This window comes from Oryzias latipes, chromosome 19, assembly GCF_002234675.1.
Source record: "Oryzias latipes chromosome 19, ASM223467v1".
Classification (NCBI taxonomy): Eukaryota; Metazoa; Chordata; class Actinopteri; order Beloniformes; family Adrianichthyidae; genus Oryzias; species Oryzias latipes.
The window spans coordinates 20,984,751-21,011,277 of NC_019877.2; the positions used below are offsets into that span (position 1 = coordinate 20,984,751).

The window sequence follows — 26,527 nt, forward strand, 5'->3', positions numbered from 1 at the left end:
TAGAGGATTCAACTGGACTGGATCTGCTTCAACCGATCCCAACTCTGTGGTCTCTGAGGACCCGTGTCGTTTATGAGCTTTCCTCACCCGACAGTGGCCCTGGAGGACCGTACCCCCCCCCCCCCCCCCTCCCGTCTTTTATGTTAGGAAAGTTGTACTGATTTTGCTCCCTCCCCCCATCTGCAGACCATGGAGCCAGTGGACCAGCTTCTGCAGGTCGTGGACCCCGGCAAAGACCGAGAGATGTGGGTACGCGAGAACAGGACGGGCGAGGTCCGGCCTGTGGACATCGAGGTCTGAGCCCCCCCCCCCGCCCACATGGACCGGGACGGCTGCCGCAGCGGGTGGATGTCATTTTAGGTGGTGTCACGATGTTCTGGATCTCAGAACCTTTGAGTGCGGACTTTTGAAGTCGTTCCGGTGAAAAAGACTGAAGGCGCATCGTGACTCAGCAGCTTTGCTCTGACCCTCAGCCCCGCCCCCGGCAGACACTGTTACCGTGCAGAAGAGCTGAGCCCCCCTCCCTTTATCTGCTGCAGCTCCACGTGGAGACGGGGCGGTCATTGCTCACGATGAATGCAAAGTTGAGAAATAATTATGACGTCCTGGTTAACCCGACACCATGCAGGATGGAAAAACACCGAACCAGAGGAAAATCCTCCAACAGTGTCTACACCCGAAAAAGGGTTATTCCTGACTCATTCAGAACAATCCATCTTTGTGGGTTTTTGTGTGTCTCAAATCTGTCTTGAACCGTTCTCAGTCTCGTTTCGGTTTGTTGGAGGAGGATTTGAGCCAGTTTGGGTACCAAACTAAGACCCAAACTCTTCAGCAGCACAAACCTCACCACACTCAGTGATCCTAGCTCAGATGTGTGGAAAACGGTTGCAGGAGGAGAAGAAACTGCTGCACTGAGGCCAGTTTGAAATATGTTCACGATTGTTCTGTTTCCAACAACAGTTTTTTTATGGAAAGGTTTTTTTGTCGATTTTTGGGAAACCTCAGTGATGATGTCCAGCGCGTCCTCTCAGTGCGCCACCATCAGACTCAGCAGATCTGTTGGCGTCGTGATCGGGCCGACGTCCGAACAGCTCTGCATCTCACATCAGGAGGAAGAGGATTGTGGAAGCGACAGGTCCAGCTGTCTTTTCCGTCCCAGCTCTCAGCTCAAAATTTTCCAGCTGGACTGCTGTCATGCTGGTTATCCAGGCCAGGAGGAATCTTTAAAGAAACGTCCACGAATCGTGGGGACACACCAACGCTGTTCCACCAGGAAATGTGGAAAGAGGAGGAGAGAAGAGCATGCAGACCGGTAGCATGCTGCTCTTTACTCATTTCTGTTGGAACTCTGGGAAGATATTTGTGCTCATGTCGGCCTCTTGGAGCTGCAGCACATAAACTTGGGGGTCAGGACGCCAGCGGGGGTCAGAGGTCAGCCTTGAGCTGATAAACAGTCAGACATTCACCAAAGTGTCTTCACGCTCAGCATAAACTGTTGCATTCATTCCTGACGGGGACTGTAAACCTTCTTGCACTTTACTCCAGAGTTTTGTTAAAGGTTTCGGACGTGGTGGATGAGCGTGTCTGTTGTGAGCGTGGGACCGTCCCCTCGGATCGACAGACGGGGTCTTCCAAAACGGCCACATTCTTCTGGCGCTGAGAGGTTTGGAAACCTGCAAAGGCTTCATCTGGACTGCAGATGTGTCTGCAGGAGTCCAGCGGACGAGGCGTCCCGCAAAAAACAACCTTAGTGTTCCTGCTCTGCAGGCGCAGTTTTGTGCGTTAACAGCTGAAAGTTTGCTTTAATAAACGATAAAGAAGAACATGGAATCCTTTGCTTTTTACCTTCTGCCGTCTGTTCTGTTACTATGAATCGACAGTTGTGCTCATAAGTTTACCTATCTGTGATTTCTTGGTCATTTTTCAGAGAATATGAAGCAAAAAACACAATTCTGTTTACCCTTTTTTAAATTAAAATGAATTTATAAAGCACTTTTTATATAAAAAATACACCTCAAAGTGCTGAATCTATAAGAACAAACACAGCTCAATAAAAACAAAAACTCCCTCCCCATGTAAGAAGAAAACCCCTTAGAGTTGTTAAAAAAAAGATGATAATAAAAGAAACGAGCGGAGCCATGACCCCCCAGCCCGAAAACAGACAAGCCAAGAGTGAGAAGAAACTATAAAAGCAAAGATGTAGTAAAAGAAATGAGCTACTAAATAAATGAAAATAAAATAGGTTTAATAATAATGATAATAATAGTTCATAAAAAAACAAGTAAGACTATGTAGTATGTTAAAACAAAACCAACTGTAAAAGCTAATGTAAAACGATGAGTTTTCAAGTTGATGAGGTCCTCAGGCAGGCTGTCCCATAGGCGAGGCCCGTAGGGTTGAAACGTGGTCTCGCCTTGTGGTTTTGACAACTTCAGCAGTCCTGCACCTGAGGACCTAAGGTTTTTAAAGGCTGATGGGCTATAAGTAATTCAGATTAAAAAAAGAAGGTCCAACACCACGAACGCTCTTATAGACTAATGAATAATCGTAACATAATAACAACAGAAACTTCCCTAATGACCCTGTTCAAAAGTTGACCCACCCCAGTTCTTAGCACCAAGTATTGCCTCCATTTTTCATCAAAAACAGCTTGAAGCCTCTTGTGGTCGTTGAGGAGGAGGTTCTTTATTTTCTCTAGTCATAAAACAGACCATTGTTCTTGGCAGAAACCTCACATTTCTCTAAACATTTTGCTTGAACTGCCCGTTTGAGATCTCTCCAGGAGACTCAGACGGACGGCCCCTCCAGAACCTTCACTTTATTCTGTTGGAACCAATGACAGGTGGATGTCCAAAGGCGTCCCGTGTGCAACCTCTGAGCCCGCTGTCCTCCAGTGTCTTCTGCTAATGAGCTGCACTCATCTCACCATCAATTCTGATCACATTTCCTTTGCCTGTGTAGCTCACACATCCCCCAACCATCAGCGACCGCCTCCGTGTTTCATAGTAGTGTTCTTTTCATCACAGGTCTTGTTGACTTGTCTGCAAAGGTTTATGGTTGTGGCCAAAAAGTTCGGTCTTTCTTGGGCTTTTATCTGGCGACTCGACCATGCAGCCCTTTTTTTTTCAGGTGCCTTCTTATTGTACAACTGGTAACATCCATACCGCAGTTTTTCAGCGTTCTGGATCAACGCTGGAGTATTTGTGTGTGGTTTTTTTGCGTCCCTAATGATTGTTCTGGTAGAAATGTTTGTGACCGTTGTGTGGTTTCAACAGAACCCCTCACTTTCCATTCCTTGATCAAAGTTCGAACACTGCTGACGGCCATTCTCAGACCCTTGGATATCTTCTTCCATCCCTTTCCTGTTCTGTTCTGTTCAGTTTCCTTTCCCTGTAGATCTTTTTACAGCTCTTTAGCTTTCCCCGTGAGGGGGGCACTGGATGAAGGATGCAAAAGTCTGTTGGGAGCCCAGAAACTCCAAGACCTTTTGTGCACAGACACTAGCTATGGTTACATAATAATAATACGTTTACTTTATTTATTGCACAATGGGGAAATTCTTTCTCCACATTTGACCCATCCCCTGGGGGGAGCGGCGAGCTGAAGGCTAGCCGCATTAGGGGGGCGACAGCGGGGATCGATCCGCCAACCCTTCGGTTGTTGAACGACCTGCTCTACCGCCTGATCAGAATAAAAATGCGTCATGTAAACACGCCGTTCGGAATACTCTGCCCTGATCGGACTCATTCGGATCAAAATTGCGTTCCGAATGAGAGAAGGGTAATGCTGATTGTTGATCTGATCATGGTGCATATAAACAGTTAATTCTGATTGTGGGTCACCGCTGCTCTGGTTTTACGTCATGCATAGGCGGTGTGGCACCCCCGAGAAAGCTTTGGAGCGCGAACAGGACCGGACGCCTGCTCCACCCATGCAAAGCTTGTCTCTGAGCAGAACAGCCGGACTCGTGACTTGGTGTTTGCAGGCAGGGGAGGGGTCTTTGTTACAGTGTGGCGCTCCAGAGGAGGCTTCGGACCGCAGGCCGTCCAGCCGCTCTGCCGGACTCAGGAGAACCGTGTCTCCAAGCAGACGAGTGGCTTTAAGACGGTGTGAGAGCAAACGGAGGAGTCTTTAGAATGGAGAAATGCAGTGCAGTCCTTAATAACCATGTAAATAATCACGTGAATTCACATTTGCAATCATGTCCAGAAAAAGATAAAGGCTGATGTTATTTCCACATATTGGATTTGAACTACATCCACGGCTAAATGTTGTTGTTAGCACGTGTTAGCCTAACCATAACCCTTCTTCCGGCTCTATCCCGCCAAGGAAAAAAGCATGTATTAAAAAAAATTGTGAGCAAACAGGCACTTAATAATAATCATAACAATAATAAAAGCACGTTCAGAAAATCATCTCGCTCTATGCTGCAGGTTTCTTTGTTAACAACGGCACTCAATAGTTCTTCCACGCTCGTTTCCGATATTTTTGAGAGTTCTGTGTATTTCCAAATGATCTATTCCGACCGAAAGTGTGGCGCATGTAAACGTTATACTCGGATAAGGTATTTCTGGGCCCATGTACACAGTTCAATTCTGATCCGATCAAAGATACTTTTCACATGGAACCGCGGCTATGGATTACAGACAAACCAGTCACATATGAGGATGGTTATCTTTAGCTGCCAATCAAAACCCTTCTGTATCAGCTCCCGCTACCTCGCTGCTGATTGGCTGACTCAAGTGTTTCCTCACTCTGATGGGACTGAACACACCTGATGCAGGCGAGCAGCAGCAAGAAGTCCAGGGAGATCTGGAAAACCGGGGAGTAGATCTTAAGGACCAGGATTGGGCAGTCCTGAGATTCAAATCTGTTGGTCACGTTCAGAAGTAGTTTATTCTAAAATGCAGATTAGATAGAAGATAAACCTGAATAGAGTGGCTTATAAGAATCTTAATACATTCATCTGAGCTTGGTTGGATGTTTCATTTTCCTTTTCTGTTGAGTTTGGGTTCAGGTCGCTCCAGGCTGGAGTTTACTGAACTGAACCACATGTGAAAATATTTCCAAATCATCTATAATTGTCTCCAAAAAGCAGTCTTTACATGTCTGTGTCCTAAACACACATCTCCAGACAGTCTTTAACATGAAAATGCAAAAATCACAGTAGACTTTAGCGATGGATCAAAATGATTTAGAAAACAAATATTTCAGGAGCAGCAATTCTCCGCTGAAGTTTGTATGAATTTTATTTATCTCAGTAAAAAAAAGTCTGTTAATTAGCGAGAGTCCAAACTTAAAAACATGTTGTGTAGAACGTGGTCCATGTTTTCTGCCCTGAAAAAAACTAAAAACTGTCACCCAATAATTTATACGATCTATATCTCGTAAAAAAAAATGATGCAAATTTGTTTATGTAGATTTCATCAAAGGGTTTTAAAAATACAGCAACTCCAAAATGTTTAATTCTTCTGTCAAATCTTTGATGTAATGGACTTTACCGGGTTATGGTCATTTTTTCCCACAATGCACTGCCAGCATCTGGTATATATTTTTGATTTGAGGTAGTGTTTCGGTAAGTAACCAACCAGAGTGTGAGTGAAGGAACAGATGAGTTTGTTCACCTCCTTCCCCTCATCGACCTTCTTTTTCAGATACTAACCAGAGAACGAACAGAATCAAGAGTCCTCTTGTGTTTTCCTCTTGAAACAGCTGTGAAAGACAACAAGCTTCTAAGTGAAACCAGAAACTGGCCTCTGAATAGGAATGAAGCCGAAATCTGACCACTTTTCTTTGTATAAAATTGATATTTTCAGCATAAAAGTTTGTTTTTCGGTGAAAGTTTCCCAGATATATAAACAGCAGAACCACATCTCAACATTATCCTGTCTAAAAACTCTAGAGTCCAAATCTGTGAGGAGGAAATGAAGCGTTAACTGCGTTTAAAGCTAAGTTTAGACACCAGAGGAGTTTCTGCAATAAGGTCCAGCTGTGGCAGAAATGGCTGCAGAGTCTTCATCAATCCTCGATCATCAGCTTCTTCAGGGAGTTCAGGTATGCGGGGATGAGCGAGCTGACCGACTCGCCTTCGTCGTTCAGCATCTTCTCTCCTCGGCCCTCTGAGCCCACAGAGCTGGGGGAGCGCGCCAGGCCGGGGTACGGCGTGCTGTAACCCTGTAAGAGAACGTGGCGTCTCCTTCATCTTCATAAAACAGGAACAACAAAAAAACATGACGGCGTCCAGGAAGACAAATGATTAACCCTTTAAAGCCCAAACAGTCTATTTTTGGAGTAATCTTCGTAAGAAAATCAGACCAAAATAGTTTTGAAGGTGTTCACAGTTTGATAAACTGTATTAAAATGTGTGTTTTTATGAACTAAGAAGGAGCAAAAGACTTTTTTTTTTTGTTAAAGTTAAAGTTAGTTCTTTCAAGCTTCAGGCTGATGATTTTTAAAAACTCAGAGTCAGTTCTCTGTAAAGGATTTTACAGCGACACCTTCTAAGTACATTTTTTTCTCCAAGTAGCTTCACAAAGATGCTCGAGGAGTTACAAAGTTATAGATCAAAAGTGTAAATTTGTAATAGATAAATAATTATACTAATAATAATTCTAACATTACTAAATAATTCTAAAGCTATTATGAAGCTAGTACTGAAGGTGACTTGTTCATTTTTATTTATAATGGTGGCATCTTTCTGAGGCCAAAGGTCAATAAGACTTCAGTTCTAGTTGTAAACTTAAACTGGCAGCATATAAGTGAAATTACATAAAGGTCACCCGAGCAAAAGTTTCCTTTTCCCGTAGTAAGCAAAAATTTGAAAATTTCCAGCTTTGCAACTAAAGCTCCGTCCTGAAGCCATCCCATAATAATTTCAAACCTTCCTCTGAATAAACCCGACGTGTGTTTTAGTGCCGTAAGTGGATTTAGAAATATTTTTGAGCCTCATAAGAGATTGGGTCCCCTTTCATTTATCTTTTAGTGATTTCCGCGGCTGTGATGTCATCTTCTGTTTTTGTGCTGGGTAATGGGGTTTTTTCTGGGGGGGGCGTTTACTATGTCAAAAAGTCCTTTTCCCCGGGTACTAGGTGTGTTCTAATTTGGGTGGGGTTTTGAGCATTCAATCTGGCGGTGCCGACCCAGATGGCAGTTCTGACCCAGGACTTACAGAGGAGTGGCCTTTCCCGAAGCTGCTTCTGTTCTTGCTCCTGATCTTGGTGAGCGCTGACTCTGCGATGTCGGCCCGCTCCTCTGCGTCGTCCAGCTCGTGGACCGTCTTCCTGTACTTGGCCAGGTTCACGTTGGCCTGCTCCTCCTGCAGAGACAGCGGAGACGGCGGTGAGCAGACGGCGAGGAGCAAAGGAGGTTCAGGGCGTGGCCGAACCCACAGCTTCCTCCACTTGTCTCTTGTAGGCCTTCATCTTGTTCTGCAGCCGCTCCACCAGCTCCTGCATCCGCTGCTGGTTCTTCTGGTCCTCCTCGGACTGAAACAGCAGCTCCTTCAGGCGGCGCTCGTTTTTCCGCAGCGTCTTCACCGTCTCAGCGTGCCGTTTCTGCTCCGAGTCCAACTCCTGCTCCAAGTCCTTCACCTGCGTGCAGAATGACAGGGATGCTCACTCATGTGTGCAGACGGGCTGAGTCCATCCCTCCTTTTAGCAACTGCACCTTCGCCTCCAGCTTCTGGATGATCTTCTTCCCTCCCTTCAGAGCGATCTGCTCGGCCTCCTCCAGCCTCCCGCTCATGTCTTTGATCTGGCCTTCCAGACCTTTCTTGGCCCTCTCCAGAAGGAGCGCGTGCTCCTGTTCCAGACGAAGCTCCTCTCCTACTCGTGCCAGCTGACAGAGAAGAACATTTCAAACCAACTTGATCCAAAACAGCGTTGTTTCCTTTTTGCGTTTTACCTCAACGCCGGCCTTCTTCGCCTTTTCCCCGCTTCCTCTCAGCTCCGCCTGCAGCTCCTCGTGCTCCTGCTGCAGAGTCTGGAGGTCCACCTCCAGCTTCCTCCTCCCACTCAGAGCCAACTGGAGCTGATGGAGGAGAAGGTCTGTCACGGCGTTTAGCTTCAGTGTGACGGAGACGACTTTGACTCCAGCCCACCTGGTTGTTCAGATCACTGGACTTCTCGCCGGCCTCCTGCAGCTCCGCCTCCAGGGCCTTGCGGGCCCTCTCTGAGTTCTCCAGGGCGGTGCGGGAGCCCTCTCCATCACCGAGCAGCACAGCACAGCGCCGCTCCAGAGCTGCCTGCTCCTCCCTGCTCACCTCGTGGCTGTGCACCTCCTCCTCCAGCTGAGCCTGAAGCTCCTGGAACAGAGGAGGATGCTGTTCAATCTGCCCCCGACCCCCTCAGCGGGAAGCCTGAAGCTCTGAACCAACCTTCATCTGCTGCTGCAGCTTCTTCTGGCTTTTGCTGAGCTCGGCGTTGCTTTTGGTGAGCAGGTCCACCTGCAGCTCCAGCTCCACCAGGTCAGCCTCCAGCTTCTTCTTCAGCTTCAGGCCCTCCGCCCGTCCCTTCACCTCCACATCCAGAGTGGCCTGTAGGGACTCCAGCACCCTCTGGTGGCTTTTCCTGAGAGGACAGGGGGTGGAGGCAGATTTACCCCGTGATGTTGTGCAGATCAGTTTGAAGAGATTTCCTGAAGTAGACCACATGAAAACCAATGCTGGGTACCCAGGAACATGTGTGAATAAAAGAGGAAAAACACCCTTTAGAACACATGTGTCAAACTCAAGGCCCGCGGGCCAAATGTGGCCCTCCATGTCATTTTATGCGGCCCGCAAGAGCATAAAAGTTTTTCATTCTTAAAATAAAAATTGGTGTGTATTTATTCATATCTAGGGGGAATTTGACTTGAAATATCAGATTGGGCAACTATACATTAGGACTAAAACAGTGTCAATATAACCTAACCTGACAGAATCAAATTTAAAAGGATTTATGCTAAAGTAACAAGCAAACATGTGTTTTCTATGCAACTGTAATTGTCACTTTAACCCTTGTGCTGTCCTAGGCACTTTAACATTGCGAGTTGGGTCATCTAGACCCACTAGACAGTGCTCTGAACCTTTTTTCTTCAATGATTTGTGATCTTCACTGGTGTCCATGGATTACATGAAATCTTTCCACCTTTATCCACCTTTGTCATGGTAGGGAGAACACATCAATGTAAGGGTGAGGTCAAAAGGATAGAACAAGGGTTACAAAGTTATTTTAAAAAATTATTAGTTATTTAACATTAAGGAGTAGGTACTTTTATTTTTCATTACATTTAGTTACATGTATAAGTTATATCTGGCCCTTTGAGGACAAACACTATGCTGATGTGGCCCTCAGTGAAAATGAGTTTGTCACCCCTGCTTTAGAACATTTTATCGGAAATCCGTTCATTAAGTCTGTTTGAGTTGACAATTTTTGATTAATTTAATCATATCAGCAATAAAACTTGAGATTGATGAGGGAAAAAGCAGGAGATTTTCTAATATACAAGAACCTTATAATGTGATGTCAGAGTTACATCAAACTTGGGGACTACAATTATCCTGGTCCTATAGGGGGGGTGACACAGTTCCCCCATAAAACGTTTAAATCTGTGGTCCAAAACCCTCTCCAAATGATGACTTTTCTCCATCATTCCTACCAAACGTCATTTGGCATGACGTGATACTGGATATGCTCCATTCTGATCAAAAAACTTTTATGATCGACACATTCCATCAAATTCAGACACCCAAAATTAAACGTCATCACCCAATCAGTGATGTCCGATAGCACCTCCCTCAACCGGCCTCTTAGGCTACCTTCACACTGCAGGGCTTGATGCTCAATTCGGATTTTTTGAAAAAATCCGAATTTTTTGCAAGACCGTTCGCATTTCCAAGTAAATCCGAACTTTTGTGATCTCCAGTGTGACCGTGAGACGACCCGAAACTGACCCGCATGCGCAGAAGAGTACTCAACGTTGAACCAAGTCACTCGTTTGCAGAGCCAACGTGAACAATGGATGTCAATAGTGGAGCTCTTTTTGCAATTCATCTGTACCCACTGTAGTAGAATGAGGATGTGTTTGGGCCGCGCGCACCGTACAGACAGGAGAAGAGCGCGCGCAGCGGTGGAGAATGGGGGGGGGGGGCAGTGGGGGCGCGCATTCATGTTGTGTGTTACGGAGGAAGGAGAACGGTAATAGAAGAAGGTTTCCCCCAGAATAAATGCTATTGATTCTTTATTAACCCGCTCTGGAGAATCCTGGAGAATCTAAGGGTCAGAACAGGGAGGAAGGGGATCCGCCTTGGGTCCCCCGCGCTTCTGACCATGGTCGGAAATGGGAGCGAGAAAAAAAAGTTATCGTGGGAAAGGTTCAACACCACGCTCGGCCATTTAGCTGGAAATGTTTTCAAAAACCGCTCAGTTGCGATAAGAGCCCTGGAGTTTGGCCTGAATAGAGCGATCACCCCAAATATGAATACAATCGGTGACCTCGCTTCCCTTCCACTGACTGATCTCAGCAGCATCGTCCACCATGGTTAATGTTTACGTTCTCGTTCCCGCCTACTTCAACACAAAATGATGACGTTTGTTGCGTATCAATGACGTACGGTTCGGAATCAAGCCGCCTGGCCGGTCAGACGGCGGTCGCAATTGAAAAGATCGGATACGTTTCGGATTCAGGACGGCATTCCCAAGTGGCCTGGGTCGCAATTGAAAAGATCGGATCTGTGTCATTCAGACTGTCATGAAAAGATCAGAATTGGGTTGCTTAGGGGCAAAAAAAATCGGAATTGGGTCTTTTCAGCCTGCAGTGTGAACGTAGCCTTTGATTTCTGGAAATTACTGTTGATATCCAGAATGTTGATTTTTTGTTGTTTGATTTCTAAAAGGTATTCTAGTTTGTTTTTTTTATGTCTGTTGTCCTTTTTAGATTGTTGTTGTGATCTTTAACATGTTTTTGTAATTTTTGGATGTAATTTGCACTTCAAGCCCACTGCAGGAAACAGAAGAAGAGGTTTAAATTAAAAAAAAGAAATGTACAAAAAAAAGAATTCTTTAGTTCAATTACAGATTTATTCCTGCAGTTGTTTCCACAAACCATAAAAATAATGCAACATTTTCAGCAACCAGCTGTCTAATGTTATGAGGATGCTGCTAATAAAGTTGGGGATTTATTATGATTATTTTTAGAAAATACCAGTATTTGTGATTTATTTTTCGCACCTTCTAAGTCTGATGAGCTTGAAGTTGGTGTCTGATTTTTTAGCTTTTTACTTTGACATTTATGGGTTAGAGGCAACTCTATCCCATTTTAATGGATCCTATACGTGAAATCTAGTGAACAAATAAAGTTTAAGATATTTTACAGAGGATGAGGATAAACTTTACCCTCAAAAGCAAGAAAAAATGGAAGCCAACATATGGAGAAGCTGGTCCATGAAAACATTGTCTAAAGTAAAACTGATCCGTGGGCTGAAAAAGGCTGGAAACCACTGCTTTAGATGACACTCACTCCCTTTCATACATTGTTGTTTGCAGAAGTAGGTCTTTATGTTTTTTCACACCTGCTTTCCAAACAAGGTCATTCGCCCTTAAAAAGTTCAAATAAGGGAGTGGAGGTTTCAGACAAACACATGAGGGGCTCAAACGGAGCCTCACTGCTGTTTTTCTAAGCCTAACTTCCACCTGATCCAGATGTGAACCGATGAAGCTTCATTCCTAAATGATGAAGAGTCAGAGCCCCTGATTCACCCGTAAAGGTGAAGGGAGGGAGAGGAGGAGCAGATGCAGTCTCAGGATGGACAGTCGGCAAATGAGCTGCTCCTCCAGAGAATAAAGAGAAGATCCAGGAGTTTGAAGGGGAGAAAAATATCTGAAAGTGAAACCATTCTCCAAATTCATCATCCACATGAGCAGATAGAATAGACAAAGAACCTTGCGGTCTCGATCTCCTCCTCCTTCTCCTGCAGTCTGCGCTCCAGCTCTCCTTTAGTCTGAGACGACTCCAGCTGCAGCCTCAGAACCTTTGTCTCCTCCGCCTGGACGACAGAAGGAAGACGGTGTCAGAAGAAGCCTGCAGGCCTGAAGGGAGATCCTCTCTGAGACACGGACCTCCAACGCTGCCTCCAACTCCTCCAGTGACGCCTGCAGCTCCTCCTTCTCCATCTCAATCTTCTTTCTTGCTTTCTGCAGCTCGTGGACGCTCTTCCCGCCATCAGACAGCTGGTCTGTCAGGTCAGTTATCTCCTCTGCATCATCAGTCACAAGAAGAAAAAGCTGCACTTCAGTTCATTGATGAGCTGTCAATCATCATATGTTTTGGACTACAAACTAAAAGCTGTGGGATAATGTGAGAGGGGCTGGGTGAAAGAGCAGTGAGTAAAATAAACTGACATTGCCTTTGTTTTTGATGATGACCACTTAGTGTTGAAACCATAAACACACAGCAGAAACAGAGCAAAGCATCAGAGCGTCGCGGTTTCAATCTACAAAGTTTTGACCTTGAACTTTGACCTAGGGAAGAGGCCACCATTTTTTCCACACACACAAAAATCCCCTTTAGCAGCCTTTTACAAATGTAAACTCCCCCTAAGGACTTTGATCTTTTACCTCCTCCGTCATTAGAAGGTGTCTTAAGAAATTATTTTTAAGTTTGTAGATTTTAAACAGCGTTAGCGTGACCAGCTCACAAATGTGCATTCCCCTGTTGCTTGCATATTTCTATGGACATATTATGAAAATTTAATACATGAATTGTTAGCTCAAGCTAAAAGAAACAATATAACATACAGTATGATTATATTAGAAATGTGGGCGTGGTTAACAAAAAAACCTAGGTTGGCAAGGAAATTCCCAAATGCATTTTTTTAATTCTTTTTAAAATTACATAGTCTTGATCATCTCCCCCAGACGACCAAACATAAAATGGTTACCATGGAGATAAAACCAACAGAAAAGCTGCCATTTTAGCCCATGTGCTATACAAGGGACTTTAGCAATGGGAGTGGGGTCATCTGGACCCCACAAGACATTGCGCTGAACAAGTCAACACCTGTCTTGTGGGGTCCAGAAGACCCCACTCCCAATGTTAACGTCCCTCCAAGGCTCATTAACGTTGGGAGTGGGGTCATCTGGACCCCACAAGAGAGTGAACCTTTTTTCTTCAATGATTTGTGATCTTCACTTTTGTCCATGGATTACATGAACTACTCTCCCCCTTTATCCACCTTTGTCATGGTAGGGAGAACACGTCAGTGTAAGGGTGGGGTCATCTGGAGCCCATAAGATAGCACAAGGGCCAAAAAAAGTTGTTTTTTTTTAATTGTAATGAATTTTTCACATGCAGCTCTAGCAGGGTGGCAGAGGCAGAGGAGGAGAGGAAGCGGCGCGTTCAACTGTTTAGACAAGGGCAAGTCAAGACAGGGCGGCGAGGGCGGGGGGCGGTCAGTGCCGGTGGGGGGTATAGCCCCCCCGCTTTAATTGTGTCCTGACATTGAGTACATGATCCTGCACTTGTAAAGAGTTCTGATTGTTTCTGATTATGACCTCAATGCACCATTACAACCTTACGGTCCTGGTTTTTACTTATTTCCTTTTGGGAACATGAAACTTAGTTGGTTTGATCGTGGTGTAATGGAGGCGTCCTTGATTTTGTAAGAAGCTCTCTAGAGCAGGGGTGTCCAAACCCAGGCCTCAAGGACCGGGCTCCAGAAGTCCTGCCTTATTTGCTGTTGATTACCTGGATCAGGTGCCAATAAAAAGCTTCAATGACTCCTTGGTTGGAAAACATTTAACACCCCCGCTCTAGTGGCTGCCTCCTGAACTCTCCTGGGTCCAGTTATTTTCAAACAGCTTGGGGCAGGAAGTGCCGCCTCTACCTTGGTAAGCCTTGTTTTCTCTGCGCAGAGCCTCGAGCTGCTCCAGGAGCTCCTCTTGAGTGGTCTTGAGCTTGAAGAGCTCGCTGGCATGCTGCCGGCTCTCCTTTTGGCAGCTTTCCACCTCCACCACCAGCTCCTCACAGTTCTGCTTCCAGTCTGCCAGCTGCTTCTCCAGGATGCGCTGCTTCTTATCCAACGCCTGACCGCAACTGTTGGCCTAAGACGGTTGACAAGCTGTCAGAAAACCAAGCGGTTCAAACTGTACTTTTGAATTGTAAAGTGTCTACCTTGTCCAGGTCCATGCACAGCTCCTCCACCTCTCCCTGCAGCCTGTGCTTGTTTTTTTCCAGTGAGGAGCATTTGGCTTGGGTGGCCTCCACAACCTCCTCAGCCTCCTGAAGCCTGGCTGCCAGCTTCTTTCTGTGATGCACAAAGACATTTAGATGTTATTCACTTTCAAGGAGGTGAACGGAGCAGCATCAACACCCCCACCTGGTGTCTTCCAGCTCATCAGCATGCTGAATCACATCCGCTTCATGCTTGGTCCTCCAGTGCGTCACCTCATTGTTGAGTTTGGAAACGAGGCGCTGCATCTCCTGCTTGCTCTCTTGCTCCTCCTCCAGCTGCTCCTTCAGCCCCTCAAACTCCTGCCGCACTGAACTCAAAGTGCTGCTGACAGCCTGCTTAGACTGGGACCAGCAGCACACGCCAACATGCGTTTACTCCAGGAGGGCAAGGCCGCTCCACTTCACGTCATAACCTTTATTGTCGGTGTGGGACGCTGACCTTCAGCTCCTCCTCCAGCTGCTTCTTCAGCTCCTCCACTTGGGCCTGGAGCAGCATCTTGGTGCGGCTCAGCTGGCTCACTTTGCTCTCCGCCTCCTCCATCTGTCGACTGGCCTCTGTGTGATCAGCTGGCAGACGAACAGTGTGGGTTAGTGAGGCTGCAGACTAAAAATTGGAAAAAAATGTGGTTCGGATTCATGCAGTTTACACAAATTTTATGTATTTATGCTCACACACAATTATTACGTTAATCTTACGCAATTGTGCATGATTTTTGTCAGATTCGTCACAAATTTGTGTATTTCCATGACCGTTTTACGTATGTACCACTGATGTATAACGTTTATACCGCGTATACGGCGCACATATCACGTTAAGATTATGTAATTGACGCACAAATCACTAATGAATTGCATGTAAACAGAGCAATAATCACACAGTTCATGTTTACGTTGATTCACGTGGTTTATTCAAACGTCTTTCGCGGTTTTTAGGTGGTTCATTCCTGATGCATCTGTGAAAATTTCACATAAACAACTCAAACTTTTCTCACTTCTTCCACGTGTGACCGATCTTCAGCCATGCAATGTGCACAAAATGTACGTAGTGGCTGTGTGAGCGACCTGAACAAATAAGCTCTTGTTCCAATGGCATCTTTTTATCGACTCCTAAATGACAACAATTTGTATAAAGAAATACTCTGAAATCTAACTTTAAGGCAAAATTTCTTTTTTAGGTCCTTCGTCATCAGAAAAAGAACATGTTATAAAGACCAAAAACACAATTTTCATTGAAGTGGGTCTTTAAAAAGCACAGCTCAATCAAGTCAAGGCCATCGAAGAAAAAACTAAACTAGACAAAGTTTCAAGGACTCTCTATTTAGCAGGTTCCTCTCCTGTTTGTGTGTCCTTCATTGTTTTGGTCTCAGGTTTTTGCACAGATTTTGTCCCTGGGCATCAGATAAACAACCTTTGACACCTTCCACTGTGGTGAAGGAGTGTTTTCAGGAATAAGTAATGCAGGTGAAGCATCAGAACACCTGTCAGTCTGCTCTTTGCCACGTTGAGCTCGGCCAGAGTTCTCTGCAGGTCATCTCCTCTCCTGTTTGCTTCCGTCAGCTGCTCCTCCAGCCTCTTTACGTGACTCTCAGACGACATCTGCAGCAGCAACACATTCATGTCTCAAAATATGCAGCGCCCGGGGTCTGTTGGGGTGTCAGAGAAAAGTCCTGACCTTCGCTTTCTGCAGGCTTTCCAATGATGCTGTGAGGTCGTCGACCTCCATCCTCAGGTTCTGCTTCTCCTTCTCCAGCTTGGCTCTGGTCCTCTGCAGGGCCTCACACTGCTCGCTGAGCTCTGCCACCTCCTCGGCGTGCCGCTTCCTCAAAGACGCAGCCACAGCTTCAGACTGAACACAGGACTCCTCCAGGTCCCGTCTCAGACGCTGGAGCTCGGCCTCTCTCTTCTTGTTCACCTCCTTCTGTGGGTCACACAGAGGCTCTCCTGTAACGTATGCTGGGCCCAGCTCTGTTTAAAGGCCCACTCCGATCATCTTCGGATCTATTTTCATACCCCCTAGTGCTCTTTTCATTCTGATTATACGGTTTTTAGCCAAGATAAAAAAACCTGTGTTGTTTTCTAGGACAATAGAGACTTGCCTCTGATTTGTGGGACTGTTGGTATGGAGCAACCCCATCCCCTTTTCCCCCTCCCTTTTTCTAAGACCCTATAGAGCAGGGAGCTTATGGCCCGCCCAGCGTATTTTCTACGTCACAAATATAATCTTTTTCCAGTGGCATTTTTTTGTCTACTCCTGATTCACAAGGATTTGAAAAATGAAATGCTACAAGAACACGCTGAAAACACTAAAAACGTCATTTTTATGGGAGTGAGTCTTCCAGTTTAACATGTAGTTTGTTTCAGAAGTTCTCTTTGAGTTGTGATAAACCTGTGAAGCGCTGACGCCTCCCGCCTCCTCCAGACGGTCGGACAGATCCTCCAGCTCTCTGCTCAGATCCGCCCTTTGCTTCTCCACCTGCTCAACGGATGCAGGAAAACAACCGTAAGGATCATTTATGTTGCCTCATGGGTCAAAGTATGGCTCTGATTTAGCGTCAACTAGGGATGTTCCATCATTTTCCCTGAATCTCTGCATGTGTGGGCCACATGTCCAACTTTCTCTATGCGTGCAGAAGATATTTTTGGTGTTAATCTTTCTCTTTTATTTATTAACCCTGTAAAGCCCACAACATCAAAGATTTGACAGAATTTTTTTTTCTAATTGAAAGGTTTTTAACCACTTTGATGACCCCCCCCCCCCCCCCCAAAAAAAGAAAGTATGCAATATCGTGTTTTAAGAGATGTAGATAGTATCACTTATGATACAACGGCTCATTTAACAGTTTTTGTTTAATATGGTCACATGAGTGTTCAAAAAAATCACCCACTGTCTCTAATCTGATGCACACATTTTGACACGGTGTAACTGTCTCATAAAGAAATATTTATGAACACATTTTGCTGCATTGTTTCATACAGCAAGTACTGTATTTTCCACACTATAAGGCTCAACAGATTATATGGATGCAGGGTCAATGAATGCTCTATTTTCAATCTTGTGTCCCATAAGGAGCACTGAACTATTAGGCGCATGAAACGAGATAAAAGAGTCAGAGACAAGTCTGTCAGTCAACAGAATTAACTGCATTCAGAGGAGTTCGAGAACTTGTTTATAACACGTTACACGTTAGCCACATTAGAAACTAGGATTTGGGTATCACCAATAATTTAAACGATTCGATTCACCTGGATCACTTAGATTTACGATTTTTTTAATTCTTTTGATTCACTCGATACAATTCCATTTTGAACTTGGTTTAGACATATTTGTATAGATATACATTCATATTATAAACTTAGAGAAATTCCGTCCACAAAAGCAGTAATCAGAATCCGCCGGTGCATGGTCATGGTTTGACCGTGTCCCTCGGGTTTTATAGTGATGGAGACTTGGCTTGGGAAGCATGAGATACATGATCCGCTGCTGGGAGCCATTTGATCCCTCCACAAACAGAGCAGGAGCTTAGTTTTAAGACGGTCAGGAAGTCAGACTTGTTTCCTGTGGGAGTTGGACTCCATCTGGATTGACCTTAAGAACTGTAAAAATCAAGTAAATATTAAAAAAAAAACTTTGGAAAAAACGTAAAAGGTATGTTTGATAAAATCCAAACACCTATTTGAGTACAATTATTAAAACTGTGACAAATATATGGGTTTGTAATAGTGTGAAAAAAACAAAATTGTCATGTAGAAGATACATTTTCTCCCTGTTTGGGTCTCTTCTTAGTCTGTTTTCTGTTGTGTCCTATTTCATAATTGTCATCAAATTATCAGCATTTCTGCCATGTTTTTGTTTTTGGAGCAAACAAATGGCCTAAAACCAAGAACGGCCTGAAGCTTAATGATGATGTGCCAATTATTCTGGGGAAATCACTGCAATAAGGGGACCAGTTGATGTAAGGAAGTGGTCTACAACCTTTACCAGTAAAAGAGCCGTTTGGGCCTCTTTCTCAGATCAAAACCCAGAAGGAGACACAAACTTTTATTTGACCTATTAGGAACATTTGATAGTGCTTTGATGTCAATTACATTGCTACTTTTATAATAAAAATGAATTATTATTTCCTTTTTGGCTGGCTTAAAAACAGAAATATAAAGATAAAATAACAAATGAGAAATTGTTTTTTAAAAACCCGTATGGCTTCCTTTCAAAATAAAAGATGTCCTGTGCTACACAGGATCATCCCAGTGCAGCTAGTTTACTCCTGCAAAAAATGTTAAAAAGTACACGACAAAAATGGCCTTTGCTCTTGTGTTCTTTGGTGAGCCGTCATCCTTTTTGCTACTGCTGTTATCCTTAACATAAACATGAATGCATTGGTCTAAAAGAAGGACATAGCAACTTGTAATCTAAAAAATAAAGTGCTTTAAAATAACCAAATGAACTTACAAATCAGAAAAGATCTGATTTTTTTTACCAAAGTTATGTTAAGTATTTGAAATCTGTGCATTCTGGGCGAAGCATAGAGCGAACACGACCTCTTGGTGGCAGCAGGGATGTAAAAACATTTATGCATTCAGACTGGAAGAACCATTTGGTCCGGACTCAGTCCGCCTCATTTGGTCTGAACCTTGAGTTTGGTCTGCATTCAGACTGCCCTCAAGCGGACTTTCCCTTTCTATACCACAGCTTGTAAACAAAACCGCTTCACTCATTGGTTTAGGAATTATGAGGGCGGGGCAAAGCAACAAGAGAAAGAATAACGGGAGTCCTGTGCTTTGCCATCCTTATCGGGAAGGTTCATACAAACTTTTTTTTTTTCTGCTGAGCGATCTGAACGTCTATGTCGATGTCAGGCTCAACACTTTTTGCTGCTGCTTTGGTCCGGTGGAGGCGTGACGCAATCCGTCACTGGTAAGCGAGCGTTAAGAAGGTACGCTGATCAGTGTTTATGACGTATTGATTATAAATATATGAACTTTACTAATCTAAATTAAATCAGAGTTTATTTATTAAAATCCCTATTAATTTATTTTTCTTCAGTCAGAGATCCACATGGTATAAAGGATCCACATGTGGCTCCGGAGCCTCAGGTTACAGACCCCTGATGTGGAGAATCCCCCCACTTCCCCGAGTGATGCAACTAAGGCACAGCAAGAGAAAACTCTAAAATAAACTATTACCACTTCATTAGTGACTCCGGTGTTACACCCCCCCCCCCCCCCCCATCTTCTAACTCAGTGCTTGGTTGGGCCAAATTAAACCCATTTTCATTTCCAAACCTGCCCAGCTGAGCATTGAGCATATTTCACAATGAGGAACCCGAGGATGTTCACTGGGGTTCTCAAAGCTGCTCACATTCCAGCAGAAAGGGAGGGGATGGGGGGGGGGGGGGTCCCTGCTGTCTGTCACCGTCTCGGCTGATGCTATCTGCCTCCGTGTGACCCAAGAAGCAGAGCTAACAAAGGCAGGCCTGTCTGCAGAGGCACGCTGTCTGCGCACAGCTGCAGATAAAGGTCTGCGAGTCCCTGCCTGCCTGCCCCCCCCCCCCCTCCTCTGCAGCTCTGCATGCTGACGGGGGTCCCAGCATTAGGAAAGCCACCCAGAGAGGGGAGAGGAGAAACTCCCCCTCAGGCTGGCCGTCCCTCTGTTCGACGATATGCATCCTCCGCTCCTGCAGCGGGGAAGGGGGGGGCAGGTATGCCATCGGAGGCGGCTCTGCAGGCTGGAACACACTCCTGCTTGAGGAGCGTCTTTGAACAAACAACCACCTAGAGGACTCGTCCCGGCTGATGGTATCGAGCAGACACGCGCCTCTGCAAAGGCTGAGCATCACAAAGAGCACTAGCGGCTGGAGTGTGTGCACGTGCGTGCGTGCGTGCACATGTGTCAGTGCGTGCACACATGTGTGTGTGAGAGAGGGACTGATCAGGGAAAAATAACTGAGTAGAGCAGGACGAGGAGCTCCCCTTTGCGCCTCAGGGATCACCCTGTAAGTTAATCAAAAACAGTAGGTTTGTCCCTCTGCACTCTATTATCACAGGTGCAGATAGTTTGTGTTGACAAGAGGGGGGGTATGAACAATGACACCCCCCCCCAGCTTGCCAATATGTCCATATATTTGAATTTTTCTACAGGCCTCAGACTGCTGGACAGATCCGGGCTGACATGGAGCTTTGAGCAGACGGACGGGTTTCAGGCTCATCTGTTTTTTATCCTGTGGTGGGGGGGGGGGTTGTCATTTGTGAGGGCATGGTTTGTAGTTGTGCGTTTGTTCTGTACCTTGGCTCTCATGGCACGCTCGGTTTCCAGCTCTTCCTCCAGCTCCTCCATGCGAACCTGAAGACACGTGGAAACGGTTCTGAGAGCAGAGCAGCTTCTGCTCCACTGAGGCTCCTCAGAGGAATTCATCTTCATCAGTGTGACGAAGGACAAACACACACGTAGTTTCAGGGCAGATGTGTGCAGGTTGGACCGTTTCATTTAATTTTGGGGACATTTGAAAATTTCTGGACTCAATTTCCAGTTTTCTGGGAGGAACGTCGTACAGCTTCAGTCGCGTTTTGTACACCCCTGAACAAAAGAAGCCCCGGTCTTCTTAGTGTCAGTCAAGAAGTCCTGCCATGTTGTTTAGCTGTTCAGATCCTCCAGTGTCATCCCGAAAAACAGTTTTCTGAATTGTTTTGAATCCGCCTGCCATCTTTTCAAGTCACATATTTACATTCTAAAGGGCTTTAAGACTTATTCTGACGTTCTCACATTTTTGCTTTTTTCACCCTTTTTTATGGTGTGGAACACCAAACCTTTAGAACATTTTACTTCTATTGCACCTAAATGCAAAACTGACTTTTAAGCCTCTGAAGCTCATTTGTAACTTAATTATAGCAACGTAACGACCCACGACAATAAAAATGGCATTTTTTGTGTTTTTTACATGTTCTGCTGCATTTGTCTGATAATGGAGGACACAGAAAGAAATAAGCTTAAACTTGGATTTCTTTATTCAAATTGTTGTGAATCAGATGCAAACAAAAAAATGCTGTGTATAAAAGAGTGTAGTTGTTAGCAAGGATCAGCGGGCCCCAAGCTTCCTGCTCTGCTCCATTCTGATGCATCCACTTTAGACGACTGGATCCACATATTCTATTTCATGGTGTCTAAGTCGCAGCTTTTTGCATAGTTTGGCCAATGATGCGGCTTATGAAAGCGCTGCTATTCAGATTGTTCACCTGCACTACAAGATAAAAGACAGCCTTAAAAAAATAATGAATGATCTCATAAACGGAAGTTTGAACTTTTATAGGTGCTCTTTGTAGTTTTACAGCAGGAAAAAACTGCTAAAATACATTGTTTTTCAGTTTTTAATAACCAAAGTTACTTCAAGTTCTAGACTACAGACTAAAGTCATGAAGTAGCATATTTCTGCTAAGTTTAAAATCCTCGTCGGCTTGAAAGGTTCATTGGTATCTCCTGTGGATAAACAGAGATTGCAAACGCGCCTTGCTCAAGCAGACATAAACAGAGGGGTCAGAAGGTAAAGCATAAATGTTCATGTTGAAAGAATCTGTTGATATTCTTTAAAGCAGTCAAACCAGCTTAAATCAAAACCTTTGATTCAACCAAAAGACTTTTCTGCACATTAAGAAATTTAAGTTGAATTCTAAACAATACTTCATTATTGCCTTTATGGACTGGGGGCTTGTCCGGGCTGTAACTCAAAGGCAGCTGGGGGAAAATATTTAGCAGCCTTTTGGACCCTAACCAGGTCTGATGGTATAAAAAATGAAAGATTTAATATTTGCTAGGATACAATAAAAACTGTGCAAAATTTAGAGTGTTTGTTCAAAATATCACAGGTTCTTAACTAAACTGTTTTCTACTTTTCAACATGGTAAAATCATCAAATTCATCAAATCTATTTACCCATTTTCTTTTAGAGCACATTTTGTGTGTGTGTGTGGGGGGGGGGGGGGGGGGGGGGTAAAGCAAAATTCTGCTCTTTAGTTAGTCCTCAATGTAAGAATATTTATTTTAATCTGAGATACAACTCAGTTGAGGACGTGTCAACTGAAACTGAACTTTGATCAGTTCGGCTGCAGTTCCACCAAAAACCACTAGAGGCAGGTTGTAAAAGTTTTATTCACTTCCATAAAACTAAGTTATTTTTTAATTAAAAAAGTGTTCCTACAAACTGATTTCGAGGATTTTCCTGATGCATAACACTTCACTTTCACATCACAACAACTCTGACTGTGGGGGTGGGGGTTTATACCAGTTTGTATTTGAGCTTAAGGGGCTTAGTTTTTGATTGGCAGATGGTTAACCTGACATATCTGCAACCTTAATTGTGTCCCTCCTAAAAGCGGTTAAGCTGGAGTGGAATCGGGTCAGTGCACCCGCCCCACTTCGAGTACAGCTTTTTGCAGCACCAGAGGCGTAACATAAGAGACTGGACATGTGTGATACCCATGCTGCTGGAGACACTGTACTTATGGGAATATTAACATTTGCTCTAATTGAATCTTTTGTTACATATTCAATGAGTTTATTAATTTGGAAATTTTTGTTTACTGTAACTATCCTTTAAAGGTGTGGATTGGAAGGATGACAGTCAACTTCACGTTTCCGGGGACCTGTATATAACAACTAATTACACCTTTTGAATTTTTGGGGAAATTTGCATTTAATCTGGGCAATGTGACTCACTGTGGTGCATTAAAAACATTTTTTTTGCAATTCACTACTGCTGGCTTCAGCAACTGAAAACGTTCCTCCATCTCCTCATGTGATCAAAACAATCCATCCTACTTGGAGACCTGCTGTTCTCCAAATGAAGAAAAGAATCTGTTCAGATCAACAGAACCCACAAAGTCAGGTCATGTTCCTGATCAACAGCCGCTTCTATCAGCGTCAGGACTTTTCTCTGACACAGAGCGTCACCCACAGCCAACAACCTCAGCAGCTCACGCACGACTCCTGCTGTGGACCATCACCATCGGACGCCAAACTCTGGCGGAGCAAACATGCATCCTGATGACAACTTCACATGCAACACAAAGACAGGGACTCACATGCCAGCGGAGGACGTCTGCAGATAGAGCAGCCATGCTGAGGCGGCAGCAGCAGCAGCAGCAGCAGCAGCCTGACTGACTGACTCCTGCACACGCTCACAGCTTTACCAGCGACCCCACCCCTTTACACATGCTCAGCCCCTCTCTCCTTTGACGTCTCTGCTTTCATGAAGCCTCAAGCAAACTCAGCTGCAGTCAACTTTAAGTTTTATGTTTGGATTTTAGAGCAGAGTTTGGAGGAAATGTGTTTCAGCCCCTCCTGCTTTACTCTGGAAGAACAAAAATGCTCATGGCTGCTGTTCCTGCAGAGGCTCATCCTGAAACCCCTACCCAGATGAATCAGGTCACTCCTCTGCAGCACATTCAATACCTGACTGGTCCAGCAGTTCTAAAAAGTGAGGGGGCTAGGCTCTGATCTGGAGCTTGATCTGCTTGCATCAGTGTCCAAAGTGAACGGCTGTCCAAGGTCAGGATAGGCCACTACATGGGCATCAGCAAGTGCAGACTTTAGCCGCTGAAAGGCTGCTGTGCACCCCTCAGACCATTCAAAACGTTTGCCTTTGTCTGTCAACTGGTGCAAGGGATTGGCAATGGTGGCAAAATCCTTAACGAAGCGGAGGTAGTAAGACGCCAAGCCAAGAAAGCTTTTAGCTCTAAAGTGTTTGATGGTGTGGGCCAATCCCTCACTGCGGCAACCTTAGCAGGGTCAGTTGCCACTCCACTCTCGCTGATGACATGACCTAGGAACTGTGTTTGGCGGACTAAAAGGGTGCACTTGGCTGGGTTTAGTCATAGCCCAGCCTGGCGAATGGCTACAAATACTTCACGCAGATTGTAGACCGCTTCTGTGAAGTTCTGGGCATGGACCAGCAAGTTATCCAGGTACACTACGCAGCGTGTGCGGGGGATGTCTTTAAGGACCTGTCCATAAGCCCCTCAAAAGTAGTTGGGGTGTTACACAGCTCAAATGGCATTACTTTAAACTGCCATTGTCCTTGGCCGATGGTAAATGCTGTTTTGGGCCTGGCCTCTGGCGCCAGCTCCAGTACCCAGTACCCAGTACGCCAGTACCCGCTGCGTAAATCCAATGAGCTGAACCAACATGAACCAGTAACATAATCCAGTGCGTCATCAATGCAGGGCAAGGGGTAGAAGTCTTTTCGAGTCACTGCATTGAGGCGACTGTAGTCCACACATGGACGGCGCCCTCCGCCTTTCTTGCACACCATGACCCCTAGTGCAGCCCAGGGGCTGTCAGAGGGCTCAAAAATGCCATCAGCTGCCATGTCTTTGAGTAGTTCTTCAGCCGCCTGGCGCTTCGCTAGTGGCAGACGCTGAGGGTGATTAGATTGGCAATTGGATTAGCCTCACCAGTGTCAATGTGGTGCTGGACAAGACCTGCTCTAGTGCAGTCCTCTTCATGAGCAGCAAAGATGTCCCAAAACTCTTGGAGTAAGCACCCAAGCTGCTCCTTCTGTGTCCCGCTGAGGTGACCATTGCTGCAATCCTCAACATCTTTAATCACTGCAACTGTTTCAGGGGAAGGAACAGGAGTTAGGGACTGGTCAGGTGCAACAATTTGAACCCCACGGCTTCTTTGGTGTTTCTGTGGCCGCCAATGGTGACGATGTTTTCGTGCAGGTTTGCTGTGTTGGGCTGCATCATGCAAGGCTGCTAAATTCACTTGGGCAAGGAAAGGCTCAAGAGGAGTCAGGCCACAAAATCTTGGTAGCTTTGCAGGGTTTTGAGTAATGGTGCTCCTGGGCTCTGCAATAGGGGGGGTTGGAAAAGTCATTGAGGTTTCTTGGGGTCCTGCTTGAGTCACCTGATGTGTTGGGCGGGGAGCACTGGTACCATCCGGTTGACGGTGCACCGAGGCTTTTTGTCTTGTGCCTTGTCGCAGGCGTTCCCGAAGCAAGCTGTACTCCAGGGTAAGTCGCTCTATCTCACTAGCTATCTGCTCCATCATTGCGTCTTTCTGACAGCAGTAAGATGCCACTTCTGACACCAATGTAGCGGCTGCTCTCTCATGTAGGTCAGGACGGAGCAGAACTCAGCTATGCTAACTAGCGAGGTGCTAGTGCCTGTTGCCTAAACAGTTTTAGCAGGCTAAAAAGTGAGCTGACCCGTGCCCCATACACCGCACAACCCCAGGCAGCTGTTGTTTCAGGAGGCACAGTGAAATGGTAGAGTCCAATGACCTCAGTTTCACCATTTCACACAGTAGAGCTTTTGCAGATTAAATTTTTAGTAGAACAACAAACAAAAACACTTGACAACTAAAAAAGATTGTTTGGGGTAAAAAAAAACCTGAAAGTTTTATATTTTTTGTGGTTTTGTTTGCATTTATGAACCTTTGCAGTGAAGTTTGTCAAAGACAAGAGATTTTTTTTCTTTATATATATTTACAACTCTCTTCCATGTTTTTTCTCAGAACATGTTTTAATGAAGAAACAATCTGGACTAAATGCTGGTTGTAGAAATGTTGCAGTCGGACATGAAACCATGTGTTTTGGCCTGAACACCTCCAGCCAAACATCTGCAGGAGCCCTCAGAGAGTGATACCTTTATGATGTGGTCCACTCCTTTGAGTCAGGGTTTACCACCACGCAATAAAACCAACAAAGATCATCAAACATCTCGACTCTGCAGAAGTGTGGTGACTTCCAGCCGACAGGCGGCTGTAGCCTGCAGACGCAGACGTATCAGAACGCTGCAGACGTATCCGAATGCTGGCAGACTTGCTTACATCTTCAGGCATGCTCTGTCAGAAACACTGCAGCCTCACTGTGGGACAGTAAATGTGAAAACTGACTAGCTAAAAACACACAGATCTCATTTCGGTACTGCAGCCAGACACCAAGAAGCTCCCTGTTTGAGCTGTGAGGAACCAAGGGGAGCACCTGCATCTAAAAACCAGCTCATGTCCAGACAAATCCCCTCTGTATGGTGGCCCAGAGCCACGGAAAAAAGTTCCCAGGGATCCTCGATTGCATCTAGAAAAAGAGGCTCAGAAGAATCTAATTTGCGAAAATGATGTTGTCCTAACTTCAAGTGGCTTTGAGCAAACAATGTCATCCGTGTGCCAGCTGTCCTCTATGGCCCCAATGCTACAGGCTCCAAATTATTTCTGTTTTATTTTTCACACCCGAAAGGTTTCAAACCATCGAAAAGGTTTCATCTGCTCACATTTCCATTTATACTTCCCTCTTGTTCTGAGTGAAGCCTGTCGGAAGGGGGAATGATGGAA

The 26,527-nt window shown here is 45.1% G+C and overlaps 2 protein-coding genes across 4 annotated transcripts in view; one reads left to right on the forward strand and one right to left on the reverse strand.

Annotated features, from left to right (window-relative positions):
- The window catches only part of LOC101168748 (growth arrest-specific protein 7), a 62,241-nt gene extending 60,418 nt beyond the window's left edge, over positions 1-1,823 (forward strand). The window contains exon 14 of the mRNA XM_023949096.1: positions 187-1,823. Within this exon, the coding sequence (XP_023804864.1) occupies positions 187-300 (114 nt within the window). The 3' untranslated portion in view covers positions 301-1,823. The remainder of the gene's footprint in view (positions 1-186) is intronic.
- Positions 1,824-4,877: 3,054 nt separating this feature from the next.
- The window catches only part of LOC101168994 (myosin-16), a 59,563-nt gene continuing 37,913 nt past the window's right edge, over positions 4,878-26,527 (reverse strand). For 2 of the 3 annotated variants that reach the window (XM_011488463.3, XM_020712018.2), the window contains exons 7-23: positions 20,489-20,545; positions 16,595-16,681; positions 15,881-16,126; positions 15,687-15,804; positions 14,648-14,775; positions 14,354-14,550; positions 14,149-14,281; positions 13,862-14,078; positions 12,096-12,232; positions 11,919-12,022; positions 8,375-8,567; positions 8,099-8,302; positions 7,903-8,028; positions 7,666-7,836; positions 7,389-7,589; positions 7,169-7,315; positions 4,878-6,174 (exon numbers count right to left, since the gene is read on the reverse strand). In XM_011488463.3, the coding sequence (XP_011486765.1) occupies positions 6,019-6,174; positions 7,169-7,315; positions 7,389-7,589; positions 7,666-7,836; positions 7,903-8,028; positions 8,099-8,302; positions 8,375-8,567; positions 11,919-12,022; positions 12,096-12,232; positions 13,862-14,078; positions 14,149-14,281; positions 14,354-14,550; positions 14,648-14,775; positions 15,687-15,804; positions 15,881-16,126; positions 16,595-16,681; positions 20,489-20,545 (2,622 nt within the window). In that variant the 3' untranslated portion in view covers positions 4,878-6,018. Of the gene's footprint in view, positions 6,175-7,168; positions 7,316-7,388; positions 7,590-7,665; positions 7,837-7,902; positions 8,029-8,098; positions 8,303-8,374; positions 8,568-11,918; positions 12,023-12,095; positions 12,233-13,861; positions 14,079-14,148; positions 14,282-14,353; positions 14,551-14,647; positions 14,776-15,686; positions 15,805-15,880; positions 16,127-16,594; positions 16,682-20,488; positions 20,546-23,277; positions 23,764-26,527 lie in introns of those variants that run through there. The other variant, XM_011488465.3, reaches the window with a different exon arrangement.